The 12283-nt window shown below is 41.3% G+C and overlaps 1 protein-coding gene across 1 annotated transcript in view; it reads right to left on the bottom strand.

Moving 5' to 3' along the window:
* Positions 1 to 2722: 2722 nt before the first annotated feature.
* Positions 2723 to 12283, bottom strand: part of LOC115107701 (E3 ubiquitin-protein ligase HECW2-like) — a 49653-nt gene continuing 40092 nt past the window's right edge. Inside the window, exons 25-29 of the mRNA XM_029631241.2 lie at positions 11986 to 12132; positions 10645 to 10759; positions 10288 to 10373; positions 9635 to 9747; positions 2723 to 6267 (exon numbers count right to left, since the gene is read on the bottom strand). Of these exons, the coding sequence (XP_029487101.2) occupies positions 6156 to 6267; positions 9635 to 9747; positions 10288 to 10373; positions 10645 to 10759; positions 11986 to 12132 (573 nt within the window). The 3' untranslated portion in view covers positions 2723 to 6155. The remainder of the gene's footprint in view (positions 6268 to 9634; positions 9748 to 10287; positions 10374 to 10644; positions 10760 to 11985; positions 12133 to 12283) is intronic.

The raw sequence follows: 12283 nt of genomic DNA, 5'->3' as shown, positions 1-12283 counted from the left end.
TACAAAGTCTCTCGTTACAACTGAGTTTTTAGTCGTGACCCAATAGGAAATGGACGCATCCCTTCGTAAAACAATGAGTAAAAGTGTCTCTCATAACAAGGCACGAGTCCGATGCCACAGTCTCGGCTTCCATATTCCTCATTCAACCACAGTCATCAATTGTACGAGCTACACTTCGTGCGGCTCTGGTGTTTCTTCTTCTTTGAAGGCTCCTCAGTCTTCCAACTACGGCAAGCTGGAGGTTCATACATTCACTCTTTTGTGATACATTCATCAGTTCACTGAATGGGAGAACATTTCTTCATTGAGAAATAAAGCCTTTTGTTTGGCAATGTCTCACTGTGTGTGTATTTGCAGCCAGGTGATGGATTTGTGATTTTAAGGTAACTAACAAGTTGCCAAACCAGGCTGAAATGCCATAGAATAGAATGCTCTCTATGACAGCATGATAGAATAGGAGCATGTCCTGTTTGACAAAAAAACCTGAACCTACTCAAAAAATAAAGTCATTGTTGGACCCTGGTGCATTTGTAAAAGTAGACCTGAGTAATATCCACATTATGGACCACCACAGGTGTGGTCGCCAACAGATTTGGGGTTGAAAACCATTTCCTCAGTTTGCTTGACATTTAGGATGAACCTCTGTATCTCTTACAAACCTCTGTTTCTCTGACCTATACACAGTAGTCGGTCTCTTTACATTAGACCCAGAATGGCAGTATCATCAGAAAACTGGACAATATAGCTATCAGTGTGAATGGGATAGGTTCGCTCTGACCTGCTGGGTCCTGTTGGTCAGAAATGAGTGATACCCCCTGATGGTATAGGGTTTGACTGACATTTTCTGAGTTTACTGTGGAGGATGTGTGGCTGCAAGATGTTAAATGCTAAACCAAAATCCACAAATAGCAGTTGAGCATAGGCCGATGAGGATTGCTTCATCAGTGACACATTTGTATTTGTAAGTAAGCTGATGAGGGTCCTTCAATACTCTTCATTTTAAGCTGCCCAATTCTAAAAGAGTAATTATTTTGAGCCAAACACATTTTTGTCATCATCTGACAATAGTCAAATAGATGCCATGAGTTATAATAGTCAAACATAGATTTATTGGTAAAAACCAGTAGGCTGTTTGCTACCCAATTATTCAAGAGTAGTTATTTTTATTGGTAATAAATAAAAACTGGTAGACTAATAACTGACATCAAAATTACTTTTATTTTCATATTTTCGCTATATGTGAGGTGTTTGTTGTGTGTTTTGTTAACATTCAAATGGCACAGTATGATTCTCTATCAAGAATAGAGTGCCTTGTAGCTCTCCCAGTCTTGTTTCACACGGTCGGGAACCGACCAATAAAAATGTGTTAAGAAACTAAAAACAACACACTCAATTAAAACCGCCTAACCAATTACAGAGCACTGGTGTAACGCCTATCGCTGTTGTTCCTCCCACTTCTGTTGACACGCCCACTTTCAGACACACTCCACATACTGTATGCGGTTACCCATTCTTGCAGCGCGTGGCTTCTCAAACACCATACTTACGATGAGGGGCTTCTTCAAACGGACGGCATCATCGATGTGAACCTAGTATCTCACAATGACAGGGTCATTCACACATGTATTGTACAAAAAGCTGTAAAGCATAAATACAATCATAGATCAGAAAAAAAAAGAAATATTAATGGGGCAATTCAATTGTTTAGCTGGAACTCTGTATTTTCATATTTTCCAAAATACTTTATGGAATGCAGAGTTAAAATAAAATGTGTGTGTGCGTGTGTTCCTTTCTTTCTGCAAAAATAAATAGAGAATAGAAAACCATGTCCATGGTATGCTGTAGATCTCTATATGCTGCTCTCTAAGTGCAATCCGTTTTGTCACCAAAGCCCCATATACTACCCACCATTGCGACCTGTACGCTCTCGTTGGCTGGCCCTCGCTTCATACTCGTTGCCAAACCCACTGGCTCCATGTCATCTACAAGACCCTGCTAGGTAAAGTCCCCCCTTATCTCAGCTCGCTGGTCACCATAGCATCACCCACCTGTAGCACGCGCTCCAGCAGGTATATCTCTCTGGTCACCCCCAAAACCAATTATTTATTTGGCCGCCTCTCCTTCCAGTTCTCTGCTGCCAATGACTGGAACAAACTACAAACATCTCTGAAACTGGAAACACTTATCTCCCTCACTAGATTTAAGCACCAACTGTCAGAGCAGCTCACAGATTACTGTACCTGTACATAGCCCACCTATAATTTAGCCCAAACAACTACCTCTTTCCCTACTGTATTTATTTATTTATTTTGCTCCTTTGCACCCCATTATTTTTATTTCTACTTTGCACATTCTTCCACTGCAAATCTACCATTCCAGTGTTTTACTTGCTATATTGTATTTACTTTGCCACCATGGCCTTTTTTTTGCCTATACCTCCCTTATCTCACCTCATTTACTCACATCGTATATAGACTTGTTTATACTGTATTATCGACTGTATGTTTGTTTTACTCCATGTGTAACTCTGTGTCGTATGTGTCGAACTGCTTTGCTTTATCTTGGCCAGGTCGCAATTGTAAATGAGAACTTGTTCTCAACTTGCCTACCTGGTTAAATAAAGGTGAAATAAATAAAATAAAATGAATAAATTGTTGTGCCCTACTGGCTGAGCCCCTGCTTCACCTAAAGAAAATACACAGAAAGAAAACACACATTCATGTATCGCTAATTAAAACTTGCCCTGTGCCATTGTCTTTTAATACAATCATTGGGGGTGAAAAGGAGAAATACAGGAGCTTTTTTGCATAGAGTGGAGTTCTGACAGTGGGATGTCCAATCCTATTGGTAATTGATCAGGCAAGGGGAGTGGTGGTGGCGGTGAGTTTTGTCCTTATTGGGCGAGAAGCAGACTGACTTTATTCTTATTGGACATTCGCAGCAGAAGAAAAAGCCATGGAAAATGTCTTGATTGGCAGAAATGATTTGAACCCCATTGTGAAAGGTTACTGCACATGCCACAAAGCCGCCCCTCCAAGCTCGAGGTGATGTGGGGATGTGTGGACGTTCGAGACTGGGGTCATTCCGTTAAACAGAAATAGGGAGACATGGTTGACTATGCGAGCCCCAAACCATTAGTACATTTGGTGCAAAATAAACAGTACCAGTCAAAAGTATGGACACACCTACTCATTAAAGGGTTTTTCTTTATTATTACAATTTTCTACGTTGTAGAATAATAGTGAAAACATCAAAATTGAAATAACACATGGTATCATGTAGTAACCAAAAAAAGGTGTTAAACAAAGACAATGCCAAGAGTGTGCAAAACTGTCATCAAGTCAAAGGGTGGCTACTTTGAAGAATCTCAAAGGTAAAATATATTTTGATTTGTTTAACACCTTTTTGGTTACTACATGATTCCATATGTGTTATTTCATAGTTGTGATGTCTTCACTATTATTCTACAATATAGAAAATAGTAAAAAATAAAGAAAAACCCTGGAATGACTAGGTGTGTCCAAACTTTTGAATGGTACTATATATGTATACACAACAGGGACAGACATACAGTACATGTACAAGTATATACAAAGAAAAGTGCTCTCACTTCCTCTTCGTCATTCATTACTTCCCTATTGGTTCTCTGTGTAGCCATGAACTATGACCCTTAACCTCCATCCTCTGATATATCGTCACGACAAGTGAACACTTGAATGTAACAAAACAATTTCCCTTAAAGCGTGCTGGCACAGTTCTTCAGTAACACTCGTCATAACCTGTCACATAAACAACAATGCCTGTTATAACATTTCATAGTTAGTGAACCCATACACAATGGGACACAAAACATAGAGATATATTTGACGTATCCCTCGTCATGTCTTTGGACGTATTTATAACAGTGCTACGAACACATTATAGCAACATACCCTAAAGTACTGTCTGGGTCCTCCCACTATTTTATCCACATCGATTGCGATATCCTCATGCAAAATCTAATAAGGACAAACTTGAGTTGCACTATTTCGGCATGCAAATATCGAGCTATAACACAACACCATCTAGGGGTTCCGGACTCAGTGCAGCTCACAGAGTTGCTGAGATGGACCCTGCATGCAGTATCGAGCCAGGCTGAGATATGAAGGCTGCCTCCACAGTGCATCACAGTGGGGCTTCTATTACTATCTACTCTAGCCCGAGTTGTCTGTTTAGCTCACATAGACCTCTGTACAGTAGTGTGTGCACCCCATAGAAAATGTGTGTGTGTGTGTGTAAATAAATCCTTTGGGGAGGGGTTATGCACTGAGAAGTCCAAAACCAGGATGAAAACATGCTTTCAAGAAATCGTAAGCATCTGTGTTAGTGTGTAGTGTATGCCCCATGCTTAAAAATGCTTCTCTAGCTGTGTGGATGGTACTGAAGTACCCATATATGATGTGCTGCCCTCTTGTGTTTGCATCCTGGAACTGTTTTGGAATACACTTAAAGCTAGAATCCTTAATTGAAAGAATAACAAAGTGACACCCCGCCTCTGTTTTGGTAGAAAGCTGAGGGTTGGGCCTGGAGAAATGTAACCCCTCTCAAATTCATAGACAGAGCTATGGATGCAAGGACTGACCATCCATGATATAAAAAGTACAGTTTTAACCATGTTTTGAGGCTATACAGTTTGTTTACATTTACATTGTTTACAATCATTGGAGTAAAACAAGTTTATATTTTGGGTTCTGATGGGGTACAACTGTTGAACTAAGTTCATGATGCATTTATAAGTTATATTCTTCAAGAATCAATGGGTATATATCATTCATTTATAGGTCCAAAAATAGATGTAGGAAGCAACTAAGGATTCTAGCTTTGAAAGTTGTGTTTTTTGTGTGTGACACAGATAAACCTTTTGAATGTAATTTTGAACAACCAAATAGACAATACAAAGTCTCTCGTTACAACTGAGTTTTCAGTCGTGACCCAATAGGAAATGGACGCATCCCTTCATAAAACAATGAGTAAAAGTGTCTCTCATATCTCTCATATCAAGGCACATGTCCGATGCCACAGTCTCGGCTTCCATATTCCTCAATCAACCACAGTCATCAATTGTACGAGCTACACTTCGTGCGGCTCTGGTGTTTCTTCTTCTTTGAAGGCTCCTCAGTCTTCCTACTACGGCAAGCTGGAGATTCATACAGGTTCATACACAGGTTCACTCTTTTGTGATACATTCATCAGTAAGTACACTGAATGGGAGAAAATTACATCAGTGAGAAATAAAGCCTTTTGTTTGGCAATGTCTCAGTGTGTATGTGTATGTGTGTGTGTGTGTGTGTACATGCATGTGGAGCTACATGCGTCTATGAGAAAGTGCATCTCATCTATTTGGAAAAAGAGTGACCCTACAATTGTATCCGTACGTAAGTGTGTGTCAGTTTTAAAGCCTTGCTCATGTAGTCTAACTTAAGGTAAGTGCAGTGTGTTTTGGAGTATGACAATGCCTTTGGTGCCCCTTAGGAGCTCTGACATACAATTTAATCCCTTCAGAAATGATAACGGTCTTACTCATGAGGGTCATCTTGAAAGTGTGTGCGTTAGAAGCGTGTATATGTTCGAAGCCAAGGCATTAGTTCATTATGTATTATAGTGTGCATAGTCTGCAGCCCCAGAGTAGAAAATGAAACAGTTCTGAGGTCCAGAACACGAGGTCACTCCAGGAGGAAGCATAGGGGATTAGGATAAGGTTTCTCTGGGCTTGAAGTGCAGGCTGAACCCCTGGAGGAAGGAGGAGGACTGGAGATACAGTAACCAAGGCCATTAAACTGATAAGAGATAAAGCACAAGTGTGGTGGTTGTACGCAGGAATCGAATGGAGGGCATCAGTGTAGGTAAAAGAACAGTAACGTTATTCCAGGAAGTATGGGCTCATGGAGCAGGGAGGTATAGCAAAGCCAGGGGGTCAAATTGGGATTATCTTGTTGGTGAAATTGTCCCAAAGGTTGTTGTTTTTTCTCCACAATGATAATTTCTTGTAGATATCTATTCAGTCTCCATTGTGTACTGTGAGTCCTGTCTCGCCTCAAGCTAAGGTGGTGGGATTTCCTATCCACCATTGTTCTTACCCAATTCAACCCCTGGCTGTGGCGGACATTTTGGAGAGGTTACTCCAGGCCAAAGGTGCTGGTTTCCTCCACAGCCGTCAGCATTTTCTCGTAGAGCATGGAGAACGACGGGTACGGCGGGAGGTCCAGACGGTTAAAGCATGTGTGGGCCCTGTAGAGAGACAGATCCATAGTGAGGAGTAAACTGACAGAATATGCACGCACGCACCCACGCATGTACAATGTGCATAATATACATTCTACTTTATATGTGCAACAGTGGCGGTCGGTGCCATTTAAGATGAGCACGCCATTTAATTGTTTTACGAGCATGGCCTTATTTTTATTACAGCATATTGGATGACTGTCATTAACATTCCATTCACCTAACTCAATGCAGCATCGATAGATCTAGGCTACTACATGATACTCGAATTTCCCAATACCCATCATGAGGTTGCTACAACCTAGCTTGTAAATTAAAGTTTACAACTTAGGTGCACAGGTTGAGAGAATTCTTAGTAATCAAGGTGACAGACAGTAACACATTCAATACCGTCATGCACACTCTTGCCTGTATCTAGCTGATCTAGGGTGTAATCATTAGTCCAACAGTTGCAAATGACAGTTTCTATTGGACAAATTCAGGGATGTTGATCCCCGTTTCCTTCTGTTTGCTTCCATTTAAGAATCATTGTTCAACAGAATTAGCGGAATGAATACAAATCAAATCAACATTTTATTTGTCACATGTGCCGAATACAAACCTTAACCAACAATGCAGTTGAAGAAATAGAGTTAATAAAATATGTACTAAATATAGTTTAAAAAAATTGAATCAATCAATAGGTAACGCAAGAAATGTACATAACAATAACGAGGCTGTACACAGGGGGTACCTGTACAGAGTCAATGTACGGGGGTACAGGTTAATAGAGGTCATTTGTAAAGAGACTATGCATAGATAATAAACAGTGAGTAGCAGCAGTGTAAAAACAAACGCGGTAAAGCAACCATGCTCTCGATGGTGCAGCTGTAGAACTTTGAGGATCTGGGGACACATACCAAATCTTTTCAGTCTCCTGATGGGGAAAAGGTTTTGTCGTGCCCTGTTCACAACTGTCTTGGTGTGTTTGGACCGATAGTTTGTTGATGATGTGGACACCAAGGAACTTGAAACTCTCATCCCGATGCACTTCAGTCCCGTCGATGTTAATGGGGGCCTGTACGGTCCTCCTTTTCCTATAGTCCACTATCAGCTCCTTTGTCTTGCTCACATTGAGAGGTTGTTGTCCAGGCACCTAACTGCCAGGTCTCTGACCTCCCTATAGTCTGTCTCATCAATGTCGGTGATCAGGCCAACCACTGTTGTGTCGTCAGCAGACTTATTGTGTTGGAGTCGTGCTTGGCCACGCAGTCATGGGTGAACAGGGAGTACAGGAGGGGACTAAACACGCACCTCTGAGGGGCCCCAGTATTGAGGATCAGTGTGGCAGATATGTGGTTGCCTGCCCTTACCATCTGGGGGCGGCATGTCAGGAAGTCCAGGATCCAGTTGCAGAGGGAGGTGTTTAGTCCCAGGGTCCTTAGCTTAGTGATGAGCTTTGTGGGCACTGTGGAGTTGAATGCTGAGCTGTAGTCAATTTACAGCATTCTCACGCAGGTGTTCCTTTTGTCCAGGTGGGAAAGGGCAGTGTGGAGTGCGATTGAGATTGCATCTGTGGATCTGTTGGGGCGGTATGCGAATTGGAGTGGGTCTAGGGTTCCTGGCATGATGGTGTTGATGGGGTGGCAGGGTAGCCTAGTGGTTAGAGCGTTGGACTAGTAACCGGAAGGTTGCAAGTTCAAATCCACGAGCTGACAAGGTACAAAACTGTTGTTCTGCCCCTGAACAGGCAGTTAAACCCACTGTTCCTAGGCTGTCATTGAAAATAAGAATTTGTTCTTAACTGACTTGCCTAGTTAAATAAAGGTCAAATAAAAATATGTTTTAAAAAATGTGAGCCATGACCAGCTTTTCAAAGCACTTCATGTCAACCGACGTGAGTACTATGGGGCAATAATCATTTAGGCATACATCCACAGGTACACCTCCAATTGACTCAAATGATGTCAATTAGCCTATCAGAAGCTTCTAAAGCCATGACATCATTTTCTGGAATTTCCCACGCTGTTTAAATGCACAGACAACTTAGTGTAAACTACTGACCTACTGGAATTGTGATACAGTGAATTATAAGTGAAATAATCTGTCTGTAAACAATTGTTGGAAAAATTACTTGTGTCATACACAAAGTAGATGTCCTAACTGACTTGCCAAAACTATAGTTTGTTAACAAGAAGTTTGTGGAGTGGTTGAAAAACAAGGTTTAATGACTCCAACCTAAGTGTATGTAAACTTCCGACATCAACTGTACATCTTCATCCAGATTGAGGTGAGTAATCGCTGTTCTGATGTCTAGAAGCTCTTTTTGTCTTGTTGTACTCCTAATTCCACGCAAACACAGTTCACTTTCATAGCAGCCACATACAGCATGATCACTTTGCTTGTTGTAATTCATTCTCGCAACTATGCGCTCTCCTCTCTCACCTTTGCCCTTCACTTGTGGACTTCAGTGCACAACACATTAGCTGTCTGTGACCAGGCAAATAAAAGCTTTCCAAGCCCAACATTCATATCATCACCGCTACACACAACCTACATCATTGTCACCATCTCATGCCAATGTCAACATTGCTCATAGAACTAAACGCATTTGTAAACCCGCTGCAAGTACTTTAGCAGTTACACCTGTGCGCCCAGTGGCAATAAATTAATAAAACCAAAAGCTTACCTTGACTTGGAAGCGTTCCAGTGTTTGATAGCAATATCCAGCTAGCTAACATACTCTAGCATTCCTCTGTTTGAGCAAGCTAAACTGGCTAGCTAGCTAAGTAAGTGAAAAAATAGGAAACATAGCTAGCTCTCCCTCTTGCTTTAATTTGTTCAAAACTGTTAAACTCTTGTCTTTCTCTCTCTTTGAGTCAACTACTCACCACATTTTATGCACTGCAGTGCTAGCTAGCTGTAGCTTATGCTTTCAGCATTAGATTCATTCTCTGATCCTTTGATTGTGCGGACAAAATGTCAGTTCATGCTGCAAGAGCTCTGACAGGTTGGAAGATGTCCTCCGGAAGTTGTCATAATTAGTACCATGAGCCTCCAATGTTTTGCATTAGCTATCCTCCGGCTACACCATGGTGGTTCCCTACAAAGTGCTGTAGACCTTAATTGCAAAACAGTGTGTTTTAATCAATTATTTGGTTACGTGAATATATTTAGTATAGTTTTACCTAAAAATGATGATTTTAATTTGTATTAAATTCACTGAGGATGGTCCTCCTTTTCCTCCTCTGAGGAGCTTCCACTGATGTGCGCACACACATCACATACACACAAACCTATAGTACACACAGGATAGTGACAGAAGCAGAACATTTTGAGTAGCTCACACAAACAGGTAGGCAAATATACAGACAGACAGACGGGTGTACTGTACCTGGGCAAGGAGGTGATTTTGCCCCACTTCTCCACACAGAACCTGCGTGGTCCATTGCTACCTCTGAGGGAGGCAAAGCCCTCATAGGGAATACTGGAGGTGCCTGTCACAAACTAGGGAGAAATAAACAATGTCAACTATCCAATTTTAGGTAACACTATTTTTATAGCACCAAATATGGGCTCCCGAGTGGCGCAGGCTAGAGGCTAGAGGCATCTAGCATCTCAGTGCTAGAGGTGTCACTACAGACCCTGGTTCGATTCCATGCTGTATCACAACCGGCCGTGATTGTGAGTCCCATAGGGCGGTGCACAATTGGCCCAGCGTCCGGGTTAGGGTTTGGCTGGGGTAGGCGGTGATTGTAATTAAGAATTTGCTCTTAACTGACTTGCCTAATTAAATAAAGGTTAAATCAATAATAAGCAGGTATTTACATGCAATTATATACATTTTGCACAAAAATTACTTCTTGTCACTAGGATATTAATTGTACCAGGAAGCACCAATTTTAAGCAAGTAATTTCACATTCAATACCAAATAAATACCAGTGGTAACAGAGCTGTAAAATAAAGAGCTATTGTAAGTTAAGACTGGGGAGCTTAGCCTTTCCTAAGTATCAAACTCTGTTGGAGTTTCCCCTGAAAAGTAGTACCTGCAGCAGTCTCAATTTCTGCTCATTGTTGAACCTCTCCACTGCCGCCCAGAACCAGCGGATTACTATGTGGTTGTCATGGTACCCTGGGGAGAAAGATGGAAGGCATCTCAGTCAGCCGTAGATCAAAATAAGCCTCCTGTTCTTAAAAGTAGCGTTCATGTCCAGTCAAAAGTGTTGCCCCTGCACTTGTTTGTAAACTGGGTGGGTTGTGCGGGGCCAAGCAGTAACAGCTGATTCCACTAATCAAAGTTATGATCTCATCTTTGATTAGTAGAATTATGGGTGTTACTACTTGGCTGGAGCAAAAACATGCCCCCACACCGTCTGACTGACCACCACTGCTCCCGTCTCTACCTCCTCTGTACTCTGTGTTGTTCCTCCAGTCTGCCAGGTCGATCTCTGCAGTGCCAGCGATCACCAGCTCCAGCTCCCGGGCATCAAACACAGATACCAGCCGCACATCCACCACCTGTCACAATACTAACGTATTATCTATTACAGAGACATTCCCACCTGGCCAATACATATTGCAACACTGATACACCCCTAATAAATGTAGAGTAACCACATGGAATGTTAATGGCCTGCATGATTATCCATTTGATTATATCTATTTAAGATACATTACCACCTGCTGCATCATTATCTATTACCCAATACACATACTGTACATTACCACCTGACCAATACATACTGTATCACAACGTAACGGTGCATCATTATCTATTGCAAATACAATACCACTTGACCAATACATATCAGAATGATGGACCATTGTTGGTGTGTGTGATGTCATAGGGCCCTGTGTTTTGTACAATCATGTCACATGACCTAGATTTGAACCTTTATTTAAAGCTTTTTCATCAAACTGTCCCATTCTCTTTTTATTTCAAATGGTCCAGCACCATCCTCAGACAATTTCTTTCATTTTTGGTGAAACAAATTCCAGGATAAGGCTTAAAATACAGGATAAAAATCATGCTACAGTGAGCTCCAAAAGTATTGAGACAGTGACAATGTGTTGTTGTTTTGGCTCTGTACTCCAGCACTTTGGATTTGAAAAGATACAATGACTATGAAGTGCAGACTGTCAGCTTCAATTTGACTACATAGTACATAGTCCCTCCCATTTTAGGGGACCAAAGGCATTGTGACAAATTCACTTATGTATGTATTAAAGTAGTCAAAAGTTATGTATTTGGTCCCATATTCATAGCCCGCAATCAAGCTTGTGACCTTACAAATTTGTTGGATTTGCTGTTTCTTTTGGTTGTGTTTCAGATTATTTTGTGCCCAACGGTAAATAATGTATTATGTCATTTTAGAGTCACTTTTATTGTAAATAAGAATAGTATATGTTTCAAAACACTTCTACATTAATGTGGATGCTACCATGATTACGGATAACGCTGAATGAATTCTGAGTAATAATGAGTGAGAAAGTTAGATGCACGAATATCATACCCCGCAAAAAAATGCTAATCTCCCCTGTTACTGTAATGGTGAGCGGTTAACATGTCTTGGGGGTTTATTTGTGCAGCTGTAACAGTCGGCACTTTAACTTCATAGTCATTGCATCATTTCAAATCCAAAGTGCTGGAGTACAGAGCTAAAACAACAAAAAATGTGTCAGTGTCCCAATACTTTTTGGAGCTCACTTTATGTCACAAGATTGCACAAAACACAGGGCCCTACCTCATAGAAGCCTCGCACCAGGCTCTCCGTCTGCTGAGCCACACCCCTTTCGATGCGCCACTTAACCATACGCTCGATGTACTCCTTCTTATTCTTCTCTGACACTGGAATACCTGCCCCGCCTGGCTTCAGCTCTCTCTCTGTGATCTAAAAGGCCGTAGAGATTGATACACAATATGGGTGAAACTTAGTCTGGGTACCAGTCTTTTTAGCTAGCATTCCACTTCTTGACGCTTCTATCATTTGCCAAAGAGACTGGCCTTTCTTCAATCTTCCAATATGAACATTCTATCATTAA

The sequence above is a fragment of the Oncorhynchus nerka genome, linkage group LG3 (assembly GCF_034236695.1).
Source record: "Oncorhynchus nerka isolate Pitt River linkage group LG3, Oner_Uvic_2.0, whole genome shotgun sequence".
Taxonomy (NCBI): domain Eukaryota; kingdom Metazoa; phylum Chordata; class Actinopteri; order Salmoniformes; family Salmonidae; genus Oncorhynchus; species Oncorhynchus nerka.
The sequence above is the reverse complement of the archived record's forward strand: the minus strand, read 5'-3'. Positions and strand labels throughout refer to the sequence as shown.